The 18,075-nt window shown below is 44.8% G+C and overlaps 3 protein-coding genes across 3 annotated transcripts; all 3 read right to left on the bottom strand.

Annotated features, from left to right (window-relative positions):
- Nucleotides 1-2,224: 2,224 nt before the first annotated feature.
- Nucleotides 2,225-3,169, bottom strand: LOC136652842 (olfactory receptor-like protein OLF3). The gene has a single exon (XM_066629770.1). The coding sequence runs from the start codon at nucleotides 3,167-3,169 to the stop codon at nucleotides 2,225-2,227; it is 945 nt and encodes a 314-aa protein (XP_066485867.1).
- Nucleotides 3,170-9,721: 6,552 nt separating this feature from the next.
- LOC136652841 (olfactory receptor-like protein OLF3) lies at nucleotides 9,722-10,666 on the bottom strand. Its single transcript, XM_066629769.1, has one exon. The coding sequence runs from the start codon at nucleotides 10,664-10,666 to the stop codon at nucleotides 9,722-9,724; it is 945 nt and encodes a 314-aa protein (XP_066485866.1).
- Nucleotides 10,667-15,039: 4,373 nt separating this feature from the next.
- Nucleotides 15,040-15,984, bottom strand: LOC136652840 (olfactory receptor-like protein OLF3). Its single transcript, XM_066629768.1, has one exon. The coding sequence runs from the start codon at nucleotides 15,982-15,984 to the stop codon at nucleotides 15,040-15,042; it is 945 nt and encodes a 314-aa protein (XP_066485865.1).
- Between the last annotated feature and the right edge of the window lie 2,091 nt (nucleotides 15,985-18,075).

The following is an 18,075-nucleotide window of genomic DNA, read 5'->3' as shown; positions in this document are numbered from 1 at the left end:
GCAGCCATTTACTCCTCTAGCAATATCAGCTGTACAATCTTACTGTCAGCTCAGGGTCCAATTCTATCCAACTTTCTAGTGATGTGCCAATGGGGCGTATACTACATCCTGCGGTGAGGGGGCAGTCACCCCTTGGTCTACCCTCCCTCCGCCCAGCTCTGCCAACCTCCTCAAGGTAATGAACCATTTGTTCTCTTACCTCAGGGCTGCATTTTTGCTTCATCGACACTGGAAAGTTGGATAGGATTGGGCCCTCATTGACAAAGTACTGAGTTTGTTGTGGGAGACCTACGGAAGCAAAGTACTTCTCTGCTGAAATAAACTGCTGGAGACTGAGGGCACCTCACCATGAGATAACCATTTTTATTGTCCTCAAAAGCTGGAACTAGAAAAGAAAGCATCTTGCAATGAAAGAATCACAAAAATCAAGTTCTTCTCTAGGATCCATTTTCACCTCATAGTGCACCTCTACTGATGAGTAATCCTCATGCAGAAGGCAGGCAGTTTTCTTCATGTAAGGTATTTGAGAACATTTTGAAGTTCCGGGAATTTACATACAATGTAGAAAGTTAATTGATTTTCAGCACAAAGCATTTCATATTCCCCATTGGGCAATTAAGCTAGATGTAATTTGGGTTTTAAGTTAGAAAAACCATTTGAGAACTATTTCGGGTTGCACCAGTTCACTGCTTCCTGACATGAAACACAATATTTCATTAACTTTTTTTCCCCTTTTTGCAAAAGTCTGGAGGCACAGGGAGGCCTGCAGAGGGGGTCTCGGGCTCCCAGGACTCTCTGGAGAGCTCAGCATCCCATAGCTAAAAAAACAAAACAAAACAAAAAACACAACTCTTTCATTCCTGTTGGCGGCATGATCCTGGAGATTGCTTTGCCACCCCCTCCCCACCCCTGAAAACACTTACCAGATCCCAAACTATCCCTGAAAGTTTGTGAATCTCTGCACTAGAGCAAGGTGGTCAAATGAAACAGCCCCTTGCAACTTCATTGGTTTTGCGAGATGAAGCAGGGTGCCATGTGACTGCTCAACAATTGATAACCATAAGAGTAAATATGAAGAACGTAAGATAATCTCTTGCTGGAGGTCTTTGTGAAGATCATTAAGATATCATGTGTATCCTGTGAGCTTCTCCTTTGGAATGAGGAAGGAAGGGGGAAAGTTGATTTGCATGTTTCTACAAAATGTATGATACTCTGGGTATGGTTGGCAACCTCCAGTCTCAAAAGACTATGGTATAAGCCTACAGCAACTGTTATTCCGGGTATGGAGCAATGGTTCTTCAGAGGAGTTACAATATGAAGTTAGAAGACTCTCTCTGTCCACTTTTTGAGAGATTTAATGAATATAAAAGGAATGGAAGATCACGCTTCCCATTACACTATCCCCCCAATATATCAATTAAACTTGCATGTTTATGGTTGGTGGCCAGTGCTGAACATAAGCCCTTTAGCACTACTATAACACAGCAGAAATGATTTTAGGGAGGTGGGACAAGGAAGTGTCGATTTCCTCCCCCCTTGCATTCAAGCTAGGAAAGCTCTACTCAGTGCTGACAGGAACATTGAATGGGAGCTTCCCCCCACTTGGGTCCAACTTGGGTCTAAAGAAATATGAATCCCCTTCACTTGTAAGTACTTCTTATGTCCTGATTTCTGAAAAGAGTCCATATATACAAAGCTCTGCTTTCGTAAAAAAAAAAAAAAAAAAAAAAAAAAAAAAAAAAAACACTTCAAGGGTACCTTAGATGGGGCATTGGTGATAAGAGCATCAACCAACCTATGTCAAAGCTAAGCAGGTCAATTTGCCTGGAGAATCATTCATATCTGTAAATTCATGCCTATTCATTGTATAATGACTGAAAAGTCAAATCCAAAGCAGCATTTATTGTGTATTTATTTAAGAAATTTATATCATACCTTTCCCATGCCAAAGCAAATGACCAAGGCAGCTTACAAGCTTTATAATAAAGTGCAACATCTGTGAACAGCTGTGAACCAGATATTTACATATACAGTATTACCACACATAACTTTTTCATTCCATCTCAAAACATTAAACATTTAATGGAGTCAGTTTCTGCATTCAGCAAGCAATCAGCATATGCAAAGTAATCAAGAAATATACAAGAATGTATACAATGTCAACACCTCCAGGTAGATTCCAAATTCTGCCACCTTACCAAAAGGATAGCAATTCACAAAATGATCACTTTCCCCCCAACAGGATAGTATTCCTTACAGATTTAGCCAAAGCTGCTTTGACTTCCTTGTTCCTAAGACTGTAGATGATTGGGTTGAGTATGGGGGTAATCACGCTATAGAAGACAGCAACTATCTTGTCCTGATTGGATGAAATGTTGCCTTTTGGGCCCAGGTATGCAAAGATAGCTGTGCCATAGCAGAGAATGACCACAGTGAGGTGAGAGGTACATGTGGAAAAGGCTCTCTGACGGCCATCAGATGAGCGAATGCGCAGGATGGCGCTGATAATATAAACATAGGAGAGCATCACCACAATACAGGGGATCAGCAGTATCAGAACCCCTGTCACCAAGATTGATATCTCATTGGCAGATGTATCTGTACAGGCAATCTTAATAAGAGCCAGGAGTTCACACGCAAAGTGGTTGATGATGTTGAAGCCACAGAAGTGAAGCCGTACAGTGAACACAGTCTGCACCACACCATTAAGGAAGCCAATCGTCCAGGACAATAGCACAAACTGGATGCATAGCCTTCTACTCATGACAACCATGTAATGCAAGGGATGGCAGACAGCCACGTATCTATCATAGGCCATGGCTGCCAGTAGGATAAATTCAGTGCCACCAAGAGACAAAGATACACAGAGCTGAGTCATGCAACAGTGGAAACAGATGATCTTGTGGCTGGTCAGTAAATGGACCAGCAACTGAGGAGCCACACTGGTTGTATAGCAGATATCCAGGAAGGACAAATTACTCAGGAAGAAGTACATGGGTGCGTTAAGTCGGGGGTCTACACGAATGGCAATAATGATGAGTGTATTGCCTGCTAGGGTGAACAGGTACACAGAGAGGAACACTACGAAGAGACAGGCGTTAGTGCTTCGGTCTCTGGAGAATCCCAGGAACACAAATTCTCTGGTAATTGTTTGATTGTGCTGTCCCATCAGGTAGACCATGTTGGAACTGTGACAAAGAAACCATTATCACGAAGAATTCCAACCAAAGCTTCAAATTAATGTTTCTGCAGTTTTTCAGTGTTTATCATGTAGAATTGGTGGGAAATTTTTAACTGTGCAGTGCGTTTGAAAAAGTTTCATCCAAAGGAAGTGTTAATAACAGAGGCACAGTGCTTGAGATGGTTCTAGAGTCTAGGCAAAAGTCATCATCAAACCAGAGGACTTCCCCCCCCCCAGGACTTAGACTGCTGACTTTAAGGGTTAGTAGAGTGCACACCAGAGTTGCTTCCAAAGTTCTCATTAAGCAACATATCTATGTGATTGTGAAGGTTTCTCAAATTAAATGTCTCAGGAATTATTTTTTTGAAGTAAATATAATGTTTATAGAACTAAGGAACACTTCTCAAAGTGTTCTGCACATGCCTAGTAGGTCTAAGTCCAAAACATATCTAATGCAAGCTGCAAGCTGCTGTTGGCATCCTTCAGTCTCGGAAGACTATGGTATCACGCTCTGAATAGTGTTCTGGAACAGTGTCCTCTCCAGTGCACAAAGCCTGGGTAAAGTAGATATGGAGGATAGACTGTTTCCCATGCAGCAAATCCCCTCTCTCCACGTCGCTGAAATGGTCCAATGGAAAGGCAGAGGCCAATACGGTTGGTTCCAGCGACGTCGCAGGAGTTGCCAGAACGTGACTGTGTTCAGCCATGAACTGCCTCAGGGACTCCGGCTCCGGATTTTGCCTCGAGGTTGACTCCTGAAGCCTTTTCCATAACTGGATGTAGCCACAAGGCAGTGGAGGTTTGGAATCAGAGTTTTCCTTCTCTTAGATGAGCTGCCTTCCCAGGCTGACGAGTCCCATCTACCTGGTGGCTGTTCCGTTGCCTCTTACCTAATCTAATCTAATCTAATCTTATCTAATCTAATCTAATCTTACCTTATCTAATGCACACATTTATTATCAACATGAACCTCCCCAGGACAGAGATTTTCAACCACTGTGCCACGGCACATTGGTGAGTCACAGATGGTCCATAGGTGTGCTGTGGAGTTTTGGAAGGGTCATTTATTAGTATGGCCATTAGGAGATCTAGTAGGGCCAGTAGGGGCAGCAAAGTGTGCTTTACCCATTGTCAAAAAAGTGATGGTGTGCCTTGACAATTTCAGTGCCTTGTAAGTATGCCGTGAAACGAAATGGTTGATAATCGCTGCCCTAGAAGCTCTGTGAGATTTCTTTTGGAGACTTCTGATTAAAATGTCACCTTGAAATTAATAGTTGTATCGTGTGTATCATGTGTTGAGTTGTATCATGTGTTGCTGTTGCCAAATCATTTTCATGTGCTACAATTTCAAACAGAAGAGCTCAGACACAAGCACACAAAACCAGTCTAATATCTATGGCAAGCAATATAAGCAATTGGATTGACAGGTTTATATTCTGTACTTTTTAAAAGGTCAAAGGGATGGACAATAATAATAATAATAATAATAATAATAATAATAATAATAATAATAATAATAATAATAATAATAATAATAATAAAAAAACTTTATTTTTATCCCGCCCTTCTCCCTAACGGGACCCAGGGCGGCTAACAATATATTAAAAAAACAATTTAAAACATTTAAAAACACACTACAGAGGCCATAAAAACAGTAGTCAGATTAAAAGAGTAAAAGAGCAGATCACCGAGGAATCAAGCCTGTAAAACTAAAAGATGTATAAAAAAGTTAAGAAGGCCAGAAATCAGAAGGCTTGTTTAAACAACAGTGTTTTCAGGCTTTGCCGAAAACTCTCAAGAGAGGGAGCCATTCTCAAATCAAGGGGAAGGGAGTTCCATAATGTTAGTGCCACTACCGAGAAGGCCCTATTTCTTGCAGCCGCCCCCCGGACCTCCTTGGGAGGCGGCACTTGCAAAAAGGCCTTCTCTGATGACCTGAGAGGACGAGCCGGATTGTACGGGAGTAGGCGGTCTCTAAGATATCCTGGCCCAGAGCAGTATAGGGCTTTAAAGGTCAAAACCAGCACCTTGAATTGGGCCCGGAAACGAATGGGCAGCCAATGTAGCCCCCGGAGAAGCGGGCTGACAGAGTCAAACCGCCTGGCTCCGGTGACCACACGGGCCGCTGCATTCTGTACTAATTGTAGTTTCCGAACCGTCTTCAGGGGCAGCCCCACATAGAGCGCGTTGCAGTAATCTAACCTCGATGTCACCGTGGCATGGATCACCGTGGCCAGGTCTGCACGATCCAAGTACGGTCGCAGCTGGCGCACCAGCCAAAGTTGAGCAAAGGCCCCCCTAGCCACAGCCGCCACCTGGGAATCCAGGAGCAGCTGCGAGTCCAGGAGGACCCCCAAGCTGCGAACCTGCTCCTTCAGAGGGAGTGCAACCCCATTCAGAGCAAGTCGATAATCCAGCACCTGCATCGAGGATTTCCGAACCAGGAGAGCCTCTGTCTTATCCGGATTTAATTTCAGCTTGTTAGCCCCCATCCAGATCCTCACTGCTTCCAGACAGCGCTCCAGGCCCTCAACCGCCACCCTGGAGTCTGGAGGAAAGGAGAGATAGAGCTGGGTGTCATCAGCATATTGATGACACCTCACTCCAAACTCCTGGATGACAATATGAACATTAGGGCTGAAATGACCTGGGCGAGTTACACAGAGAAAATCAGCAGCAGCAGGAAACAAGTATAATTTTTTTTTTTTAAATCATGGTCATAAACAGTCTCAGCAAATACTGAAATTTTAACCTTCATTAGCCCTTAGATGACTGTTTTTAGCCTACCTCAAACTGGTGAGGGGTGAAGCGGTTTTATGCCCCAGGTAAGGTCTGTTCACTGCTGATCTTGGGGTAGGATACGTGCAGGGCAGGGTAGGTAGGGATTTGGCTTGGTGTCCATCCAAGGCAGCAAGGTGAGGGGTGAGTCTGAATCGCTTCCATGGTGCCTGACCAGCTTCAAGATGCAGGCAGGTGAACCCCTTGCCTAGGCTGTCAGGGCTTGTGAGGCTCAACCTGCAGGACCTGCAGACATACGTCTGTATGCACCTTGAGATAACCGGATTAATTGCCCTGTGAAACTAGAGCTAGGAAATAAAGAACCTTGCAATGAAAGAATCGCAAAAATCAAGTTCTTTCTTGGGACCCATCTTTACCTCACAGAGCACCTCTACTGATGTGTAGTCCTCCTGCAGAAGGAAGGAAAGCTTCATCATGGATGATATTTGAGAACATTTGGAGTTTCTATAATATGCATGCAATTAACTGAGTCTGAGCACAAACCATACCATATTCTCTGTTGGGCAATTACTCTGGAATTGAAGTTAGAACAATCTGAGGGCCACTTGGGGTTATGACAGCTCTCCAGTGCACTGAATGAAATGAAACAATTCATTTAGAGTTGAATGAGACATAACACTTCCCTGTTCTATAGTGATGAATAGAAGGGCAGTGCTTGCCCCATGAAGGGCAGTGCTTGCCCCATTGTAAAAAAGCATGTACTTGATTGCATCATGGCTAAAATACACTGCCGCCGCCACCACCAGGATGCAAGTCTCTTGTTGTCTTGTGTGCTCCCTGGGGCATTTGGTGGGCCACTGTGAGATACAGGAAGCTGGACTAGATGGGCCTTTGGCCTGATCCAGCGAGGCTCTTCCTATGTTCTTGTGTTCTTATGGAAAAAAATAAGATTCTTTCAATTAGAGGTGCAAAGTATGGTTGACTAATCAATTAGATAGTGTTGCACAGGTTCCTTATCCTCTCTCATCCCTTCTAAGATGTTGTAACATGGGTGCATTGGTCAAAAACTAAAATAGGATTCTTCCAGAAGGGATGCTAAATTGGAATTTTTTTCCATTTTCAAAAAACCTAGATAGGATTGGTGTGTTGGGGCCTGATCCTTTGCCAGGGTAGGGCCAGTGGCTGGCATGCTGCCCTGGCAACCTCTGTCATGTGAGTGCAGTAAGACATGTCACTGGTGCCTGTAAGCTTGCCAGCGCTGGAAAGACGTGCTGCAAGAGCACTGGCCGGTAGGTGTTCCTGCCAGTTGGTGGTGAGGTTTCTTGGGATGGAGAGGGAGGGGGGAGGGCAGAGCTGGGTGGAGGGAGAGTAGACCAAGGGGTGAATTTGGGCCCAGAGGGGGTAGGGATGGAGGCAGAGGCTGCAACTGAATCCTATGCCCCCTCCTGAGACTAAAAGGCTAACATGGGCCCCTTCAGTTCTGCACTCAATGGCGTCACTAGGATTTGTATCACCCGAGATCGGTGTGTTCCTGCCAATCAGTGGTGAGGTTTCTTGGGATGGGGAGGGAGGGGGGAGGGCACAGCTGGGTGGAGAAGGAGTAGACCAAGGGGTGAATTTGGGCCCAGAGGGGGATAGGGATGGAGGCAGTGGCTGCAGCCGAATCTTATGCCCCCTTCCGAGCCTGAAAGGCTGACATGGGCCCCCTCAGTCCTGAACACTCACTATTTAGTGGGCGCAGAACTGAGGAGGCCTATGTCGGCCTTTCAGGCTTGGGAGGGGGCATAGGATTAAACAGCTTTGAAGAGACTCATTGTCCACCACATAGCTCAACATGGGGTACAACTGTTCCCTTACCCTGAGGAGACTCCAGCGGCTGCCCCGGCTCATAGAATATAGCAGTGGCCATTTCAGTGTTGCTGTACCCCTGGGTGCCACAGCACCATGGGATTGGGCTGCCCATCTCTCTGCTTCCGCTATGGTCTATTTGCACTTGTAATCTGAAACGGCAAGAATTTCTTCCCCTGCAAGACCATCAGAAAAGTCCTTCAGTGCCAGAGTATCCACACAGTCATTTTATTTACTCCTTATAGAGCAGAGAGTGCAGGATGCACAGAAGCAAAGCTATCTTTTGAAGTAGACAATGGTGTGGTTGAAGATGAAAGGTTATAGCTATAAATGCACAATACTTGGTTGTCCTACCAAGCCACCACTACACAAGAAAGCATCTTGTGACAAAAATAAAATCTCAGATCAATCTTGTGATGAATACCCTGTTTTTCTTCCTTATTTGCGGGGGGGGGGGGGGCGTGTTTTAGCTATTATGGACATTTGGCCTTCTAGAGGCTTCTGAGAAACTGTGACCTCTCGAAGATATTGCCTGGCATTATCGTGGGGTGCTCCCAGGAGGCTAGTCCCTAAAACGTAACATGTAGATTTTCTTTTTGGGGTCATTTGAAGACAAGAGATCCTACTCAAGCCTCCTGCTGGGATTAACATCCACAAACCCACCAGCACCAACATTAGCTGGGGTACCCAAATGGTTGTGCATTCTCCAATCAGGAAACCCCATAACATCTCCAAATGTAGGTGACAGAAACTCCTGTACACAACTGGGGAGGCATTTTCAGCTGGTCTGCCATTGGAACAAGCTGCTGGTTCATGGAAGGCACACTTACAACCGAGTAAATGCAGATGGACAGAGGTCCTGGGGCAATGTAAGTATCTTGCCAGGATGGACTATATTCCTAGATAGAAGTGTTTAGAGAATAGATTTATTTTCTTGTTCACCCCCACCCTCACCCAAACTACCTCTGAAAAATTTGCCCCTTCCTACAACTGCATTGATGTTTTGCTTGTTTGTTTCTTTTAAAGCTCCCACTCTACTACTGCTAATGCACTACTGCTAACTGCATTCCATTGTATTAAGATTTCCAGGTTTAAACATGATTTTTTTTTTCCTCCAACTCAACTGGAAGCAATTCTTTCCTCAATTTCCATTTTTTGTTCAATTCACTTTCCTTTTCTTAATAAACTTATCATATTTAGCACATAGCCTACCAACTCCATTTTCAATGGTAACTAAGGGTTCGGTTCTAGGATTCCCTAACATCAAGGTGGCCCTGAAATCTGATAGGGTGCTGAAATCCTATGGGCGTAAGAAACAGCTGCAGTTCTCCACAGAGTAAGGGAACAAACATTCCCTTACCCCATGTCAATCTATGGTGGCCTGATGAGTCTACTTGGATCTGGACCTGCCTTTGAGTGGTGTAGGAGACCATGTCGGGTTTCCCAGCACAGGAGGGACCATTGGATTTGGTGGCAGAGTCTGCCACCGTTTCCACCCCAGTCCTGGGCCAGGTCCTCCACAAGGTGCTGGATAAGCTTAACACTGGCTGGAGGTGCAGCAGTGCCATCCGGTCATCTTTGCAGCACTGAGAACCTGCACCAACCAGTGCTGGCCTCAGTACTGGACCCAGGCTCTCACTGCCATGCCAGAGTGCCTTACAGCACTCTCTGCAACACCAGGAGCCAGTGGTTATGGTGTGTACAGGGGTAGCCTACAAGGATTGGACTGTCCATGGGTTGTCCCATCCCAATAAACATTCAGGTTCAGTACTGTCATTGGTTTTAAACACCGTTTCTTTGATGTTTTGTCATGAAGTCGAGTCATGCATTCAGGTGCCACTTATCAAACCCTGAGTTAATAAGTATGTCATACACAGTTGTGTGAATTAGCCCTTTGTCTACTAAAAACAATTTACAAAAATTACACAAAGAGATCACAAATTAACAAAAACATTATGACTTTTCCAAAAGGAAAGCTTTTCTTACAAAGTTACTCAAGGCTCTCTTTACTTCTTTATTCCTAAGACTGTAGATGATAGGGTTGAGCATGGGCGTAAGCACAGAATAGATGACAGTCAGAATCTTGTCCTGGTTGGGTGAAGTGTTCGCTCTTGGTCTCCCATAAGCAAAGATGACTGTGCCAAAGCAGAGGCTGACCACAGTTAAGTGAGAAGAACAGGTTGAGAAAGCTCTCTTCCGGCCTTGAGAAGACCTGATGCGTAGGATGGCACTGATTATATACACATAGGAGAGAAGCACCACAACAAATGGAATCATCAGCACAATGACTCCCGCTACCAGAAATATAATGTGATTGACAAAAGTGAATGAACAAGCCAACTTGATAACAACCAGAATTTCACAAGTAAAGTGGTTGATGCTGTTGAAACAGTAGAAGTGAAGGTTCGTGGTGAACACGGTCTGCACCACTGCATTGAAGAAGCCACCCATCCAGGCAGCCAACGCGATCTGAATGCACTTTCTTCTGCTCATGATGACCATGTAATGCAAGGGATGGCAGACAGCGACATATCTGTCATATGCCATGGCTGCCAGCAGGAGAAACTCAGTGCCACCCAGGGACAAAGCAATGTAGAGCTGAGTCATGCAACGATTGAAAGATATGGTCTTGCGATTTGTCCAGAGATGGGTGAGCAACTGAGGTGCCACACTGGTTGTGTAACAAATATCCAGGAAGGACAAATTGCACAGGAAGAAATACATTGGTGTGTTGAGTCGTGGGTCAATGAGGATGGTGATGATGATGAGGGTGTTCCCAACTATGGTGATAAGGTAGGCAAAGAGGAACACAGCAAAGATGCATAAGTTGATGCTTTGTTCTCCGGAGAACCCGAGCAACACAACTTCTCTGATCCTTGTCTGATTGTGTTGTCCCATCTTGTGACTAATGCTTGAGTGGAGATCAAGAAATCAGCTTTGCAGAATTAAGAGGCCAGGATTTCAAATAGTTGTTTTGCAAGTTTTCTGTGAGCTTCAGTTTGCCCTGATGAAGAAGCCCATTATGGAGAGCATGCATTGATCCAAGGTATCACTCCTGCACTGTTCTCCAGTCCCCAATGAGAGAGTGTCCCCATTGCTTTGGTGTTTTACTGACCTCCAGTATCACTTTGTGGGCCTCTCAAACTCTTTGGGTGAGAATTCAGCACAGCCCTAATTAAAATAATTTTCTAAACATTACTCTCTCCCTTACACTGTTGAGTGGTCATTTTTCTGCCTGCATCTGTTGAAAACAGAGTGGGGTCATGGCTCTTGATTTATCTGTTTGGAGATCATTCTAGAATCAGATACTGAATATAATGGACATCTAGTTTTCTCTGTTTCCCCTGCTATCTGAAACAGCAGTTGTTGGATCCAGATCACCCTCAGCAGTAAAGTAACTCAAGTTCTAGATTGTCCACACAGTCAATTCAGTTTAGTCTTCATGAATCTTGCTTTGCAGGAAGTACAGAAAATATTTTTGTCTACATCATGACAGAAGCTTTTCTTTTTCCTGGCGGAGCTAGAAATAAATACATTGCATCTTGTTAGTAAAGCATTGCAGGAATGCAATTTCTGTCATTGAAGATCCATAATATCCACCAGAAGAGCCTACCTCTTCTCTTCCGTCTCCAAAAGGAATGAAAGTTTCCACACGGAATATATTTTTGTCTTCCCCCAGAGTATGTTTTTATAATGCAGGTGCTGTATTGAGCTTGAGTACGAGTGACAGAATACAAAGATCTCATGTTCCCCATTGCGCAATTAAGCAGGAAGCAACCTGGGTAATAGATGAGAAATGGGAGCAACCAAAGACTCTGAAGACACTTTGGGATTCTTCCACTTCTCCAGGTCATTTTGTTGTCTTTAGGGCCACATGTGATTAACTACTATGTATTTGAATAAGCAGTTCAAGTTTTTATGAGCTTGTAGACTAGTGGTTCCCAAACCCTTTAGCACTGGGACCCACTTTTTAAACAGGACACTATTGGGACCCACTTAGGTTTTACCAGCAAAAAAAAATAGAGGTCTAGAAAGAAATAATATTTCATTTATAATAACCAGAAAAAAGACCCTAAAACAGTTATCTGCCTATATTGACACACGTTTGCAAACTGCAGGAGCCCAGCTCTTTGCAGGGGAATTAACATCTACAGTATCTTATTTTTGAATAGCCTCAGGGCTTGAGGCAATTAGTTGTCTGATCCTTCCATCACCCTTTCACCCATCACCAAAAATCAGGTCCTGACCCACAGTTTGGGAACCACTGACCTAGAGTATTACATCTGACTGGTTTTGCTCATTTGTTTTTTTTTTAATTGGATGGATCAAACCCAGGAAAAGGTTAGGTTTGGGTGTGACTGTTGCCAAAACTGACCTCTTCTCAGTCCTGATCCTTCCTCTCCCATAGCCACTGCCGTTCAAAGCCAGACACTTACTACTTATGATAGTGGCCTGTCCATTCACTCTGGAGTGTTGTCTTTGTGATAGCCATTAAGTGCCTAGCAGAGTCAGAATGCTGGTTCTGATGGCACTAGGCAGCGTCAGGATTGGGCCCTAAATTAATCCTATGCAAGGGCAGGCTGTCGCATGTAAGGGTTTGTGACACAGGACAGAGTTCCGCCATTGCAAAATGACAACCAATGGAGCATGCAGTGCGCCTTCCGCAGCCATTTGGTAAGGACTGCTGCAACCTCAGCAACGGACTCCGCTGTGTCCGATGGGACAATGCAAGGCAGCAGTGGGGATGGGTGGGGATGGGCAAAACTGAGTGGGGAGTGGAGGAACAGGGGCAGAGAGGCAGAGGAAGGGGGTGGATCTCACAGCAATGGCATGTACCAGATCCTATCCCCTCTTTTTCAACTACTCTGCCTTTCTTTCTTTCTTTCTTTCTTTCTTTCTTTCTTTCTTTCTTTCTTTCTTTCTTTCTTTCTTTCTTTCTTTCTTTCTTTCTTTCTTTTGATTTGTGCAAGCTAATGCTCTGGCGCATTTTTTAAGTGGTAAACTCCATTAAAGTTACAGCCCAATCCTAACCAGCAGTGTTGCAGTACAGCCCTGTTGCATCCTATGCTAGAAGTTGAACAGAATTATTGAGATTTGTTCTCTTGCCCTAGGGGAAGTCCTAGCCTACATGATGGGTCTACTCAGACCTGCACCTGCTAAATAGCTGGCACAAGTTTGAGTTGAGCAGTGTCAGGATTTCAGGCCCAGGAAGGGGGATAGGATACAGTGGTTGTCGCTGATTCCGGCCCCCTCCTGGGACCTGTCCATCCATGTCCCTTCCTCCACCCCATTATACCCCCTCTGCCTTTCTCCCACCCTTCACCTGCCCGTGCACTGATCTGAGCAGCTCCTACCTGCTGCAGTATGCGTTCCTCCTTGCCCTAGCACAGATGGAATGGAGCAGGCCTTCCCACCAGTATCCCTATCTTTTGTGCTGCTGGCACAGCAGCTGTTGCACTGGTATACGGTAAGCATAGGATTGTGATGTCAGACTTGCTTTCAAGTAAGTATACATTGATTGGGAAGGAGGTCTGGTCTAGAGGGTTGAGCCTCCATTTGCCTGAAGATAACATCCGAAGGTTGCCAGTTCGAGGCCACCGGCACCGTGCGACCTAGAAGCAGCTGACAAGCTGAGCCGAGCAATTCCATCTGCTCTGAGCGTGGGAGGATGGAGGCCAGAATGTGCGACCAGATCAAGAAAGAAACACCTGAATGTTGTGGTTTCTTGAAAGATAGAAACCATCTTTCAAATTGTAAAAATCCCTACGGGGATTTAAATTGCCTGCCTATGTAAACTGCCTTGAATAAAGTCTGAGGAGAAATCTGAGGACCAAGAAAGGCGGTATAGAAATACCTGTATTATAAAAAGCCGCCCTGGGTCCCTTTGGAGCTGCCCTGGGTCCCTTTGGGGAGAAGGGCGGGATATAAATAAAGTTTATTATTATTATTATTATTATTATTATTATTATTATTATTATTATTATTACAAGTAAGCATACGTTTTTTTATGAAAGTTGTAAGGCTAATTATAACCAACTGTAATTACTTCTTTGCGTAGAACTGCATATCTGACTATCTGCAGCTTATTAGCAAAGGAATGCATGAAACTCAACAGATGTAGCTCATTTAAACAAAGTTTTATAATTATTAAGAATTATTCTAAGCAGCTTCTGTTTAGTCTATTTGAAATGAAATGTGAAGCTTAATTTAAAAATAAAAAAAAAATTTAAAAAAAAACAACTAATAATGGCCCAGTGAATATGGATGCTCAGTGATTTCCTCGTTGTAGGAAACGTTGAGGATTGTTAAGAAACTTTTAAAATATGAAAATAAATCAAATGGTTCCAGCCTTAACAATGTACAGAACCCTGAGGTCGGAATTAGTGCAGTGGTAGAGGGGGGGTACGATGTGTTGTGATTTCAGAACAGGGAAATAAGGGGAGTAGAACATCTTTTATTTGCTCTTTTTCCAGAACCTTCACCTGAGCTTTAGCAAAAAGTGCCAGTCGGTCCACAACTGGGTCCCTTTAGTGCTATATAGCACAGCATGGAAGACTTCAAGATGCGGGGAAAGACTGTTCAACTTTCTTTAATGTCCTCTCTCCATGAACTCCAAAAAACAGTACAATATCTTTTCAAGGATGTCCATAACTCCGGGCTCTTCTCTGCAGGACAATCCTATTGTCTATGCAAAATATGTCTTACGGAAGCCAATGGGACTTACTTTCAAGGAAAGGAGACATAGGATTACAGCCCATGTATATACATGGGTAAATCAACCATTAGTCTCATGAAGTCAAAGTCATAACCTCTACCAGCTATGTGCAATCCTACTGGTGTAAACATTAAGGAATGATAGCCCAATCCTAAGCTCCCTGGCGCCCACTTGAGCAGAGGTGCCAAAATGGTTACCTTACATCCAGCAGGCATGGGGAAGCAGCTGGAGATCTTCTCAGAGGAAGGGGACTTTCATCCCCTTCCGCCAGGGAAAGCTCCAAGCCCCATAATGGGGCTTCTCAAGTCTGTGCCAACTATTTCGCCATAAGGCATGCCCATGAAACTCAGTGCCAGGTTAGCACTGGTGCTGGCTCAGCACCAGTCCGGGCAGTGTGCAGCTGACTTGTGGCTCACATTTGGCTCACTGCGGATTGACACTGGGGCAGTGCCAGTGCTGACCCAGCGCTAAGTGTTACAGGCATGCCTTATGGCACATTTGCACTACCCAGCACCGGTGTAAGGCTGGTGCGACGAGCCCAGGATTGGGCTCTGTGTCATTTACTTTCTGAGAGGATACTTTTCCTTATGGCTTTAGACAAAGCTCCTTTAACCTCTTTGTTCCGTAGGCTATATATGATAGGATTGAGCATGGGAGTGACCACAGCATAGATAACAGTCAGAATCTTGTCCTGGTTGGAGGAAGTTTTGGATTTAGGTCTCAGGTAAGCAAACATAGCAGTGCCATAGCAGAGGGTGACCACTGTTAGATGAGAAGTACAGGTGGAGAAGGCTCTCTGGCGGCCCTTGGAAGAGTGGATGCGCAGGATGGCACTGATGATATACACATAGGAGAGCAACACCACAATACAGGGGATCAGCAGTATGAGGAACCCAGTCACCAAAATGGAAATCTCATTGGCAAAAGTGTCCGAACAAGCAACCTTGAGAACAGCAAGGAGTTCACAGACAAAGTGATTGATAGCAGTAAAGCTACAGAAGCGAAGGTGCATGGTGAACACAGTCTGCACCAGGCCATTGAGGAAGCCAGCCATCCAAGAAGCCACCACCATCTGGATGCACACTCCTCTGTTCATGATGACCATGTAGTGCAAAGGCTGACAGACTGCCACGTATCTGTCATAGGCCATGGCTGCCAACAGGAGAAACTCAATTCCACCTAGAGACAAGGATGCATAGAGTTGAGCCATGCATTGACTGAAAGAGATGATTTTGTGACTGGACCAGAAATGGACCAGCAACTGAGGCACCACCGTTGTTGTGTAGCAGATGTCCAGGAAGGACAAATTGCTGAGGAAGAAGTACATGGGTGTGTTGAGCCGTGAGTCAATACGGATTGCGATAATGATGAGCGTGTTCCCTCCTAGGGCGATAAGGTAAAGGGGGAAGAATGCTGCAAAGAGCCATATGTTTGTCCGGCGCTCATTTGAGAATCCCAGGAACACAAAGTCTCTGGAGCTTGTCTGATTGCTTTGTCCCATTGTGTAGGAAACACCTGATCTGAGAAAGAGACATCAGAATTACCATGCAATCCTATGCAAGCCTACTCAAAATGAAGCCCCACTGAGTTCAATTGATCTTACCCCCCCCCCCAATAAATTTGCATGGGATTGCAACCTAAAAGTGTGAAGAATCTGATCTCACTTCTGAAACTGTTTCTTGCCAATGGTTCTGTTACTTGTCAATTGATTTTGCTTCACCTAGGGGAAAAAGAGAGTTGTGGATAGCATTGGTTGGGCCACGTCTACACCATCACTACCACATCACTCTCCATCTTGGGGCATAAACCACTGTTTGAATGCATGTGTATAATTCAAGTGTTATCAATGCATATGCACAAACATGTATGCATGACCCTTGAAACTGCCAGCTTGGTGCATTGAAGGACATGGGAAATAGAAACAACTTCAATGAAGAGAGAACCTTAATGGCAAATGTTAGCCCAACAGGTATCAGCAGCATAAACAGTGAAAATGCTGCACATGAAAAGACCAGCAAACACAATGGATTTATGGCCCAACCCTACCTTCCTCCCCAACCATTGGAACCGATGTTCTGGCAGTGGGGTTTGCTTCCTGTCCATTGTAAATAGCCTCATGGAAGAGCACAGAGCTTCTATCCTGCTCTTGGAGAAGCCGTGGAGGTGTTGCATGCAATGGCGGGTTCCGGAGCAGCAGCTGTCATCGGTAAATAGAGGAGGGGTGGGGAGGGGCTGAAATTACGGGAAGGGGAGGAACAGGGCAGGGAAGCAGCAGAAGGGGGTGGATCTGGCGGATGGCATGTGCCAGATCCTATCCCCCCCCTATTAACAGTCCCCCCGTCCCCTTTCTCTCCTCAGACTTTCATCAGCTTGACCAGTGATTTTCAACCTTTTTTCATCTCGCGGCACACTGATAAGGCATAAAAATGGTCAAGGCACATCACCAATTTTTTGAGGATTGACAAGGCACACTGCGCTGACAGCAGAGTTTCGCACCTCCCCCCCCCATGGCCCTACTAACAAATATCCTCCCCAAAAAACTTGCAGACCATCCACAGCACACCAGTGTGCCTGATTGAAAATGGCTGAGCTAGATAGCTGGTGCAGGTCTGAGGAGACACACTGCTGGTCAAAAGGCTTATGGGGGAGATAAGTGACAATATTGTCCCTTATCCCTTTCAAGCCTCTCAATCCCCCCCCTTCACAGGATGCAGCAGTAGGCTTTGGGGGGGGGGGGGTTGATGGGATTAGGTTGTTTACCTGATGACTGAAACTCCTCAAAGAAAGTGCCAAGGAAGCTATTGTGAAGAGGACATTTTGTAGCCACATAATGAATCTAATTGGAATCCAAGTCCCTTTCTTTCCCTTTTGGTGCATTTGTCTGAAACAACTATAGTGGACTCCAAAAACAAGTTCAGCAATAAAGGCCCCTCAGCAATAAAGTTCTGTACCTACACCCATTCATTTGACTCCCAACTGAGTTTGCAATTGAAGAAATACAGAAGCAAAGTACTTGACTCTTGTAGTTACTACTGGAGCCAGCTGCTGAAGTTTGAGAGCATAGGAACTCATGCAGCATTAAATAACCTTTGTAGCCATGTTCCCCAATTCAAACTAGAGGAGGTGGCATATTGTGATGAAAGAGTCCCAGAAGAGAAAATTCTTCAGTTCAAAGAACTGCATCTCCACCACCCATGTCCACCACTGACATGATCCTACTCATGGTGGTTGAGGATGCTGAGGGCATAGCTGCATATGTACCATTAGAAAAACTGCCAAGGTTGAAAGCATCTCATGAATGAAAGAAACCCCAGAATAAACTCTCTTCAACTGGACCACCTCTCCATCCAGTTCCCAGTTTACCTCCGCTGATGCATAGTCCTCTTATGAAAGGAAGAAAGGTTTAGTCTTGGTAGAGAATTAAATAAGAGTTGAGGCTCAGGAATATACCTGAAAGGTGGAAAGTTAACGGAGTTCATGCCAATTATACCGGGCATCTTTTATTCCCCATTGGGCAATTAACTAAGAAGCAAGTGGAGTTTGACTTTAGAAACTACCCCATCTAAAGAGAATTTGAAGACCATTTGAAAAC

This window comes from Tiliqua scincoides, chromosome 5, assembly GCF_035046505.1.
Source record: "Tiliqua scincoides isolate rTilSci1 chromosome 5, rTilSci1.hap2, whole genome shotgun sequence".
In the NCBI taxonomy this organism is placed as follows: domain Eukaryota; kingdom Metazoa; phylum Chordata; class Lepidosauria; order Squamata; family Scincidae; genus Tiliqua; species Tiliqua scincoides.
Note: the sequence above shows the minus strand (reverse complement) of the source record. Positions and strands in the feature narration are given on the sequence as shown.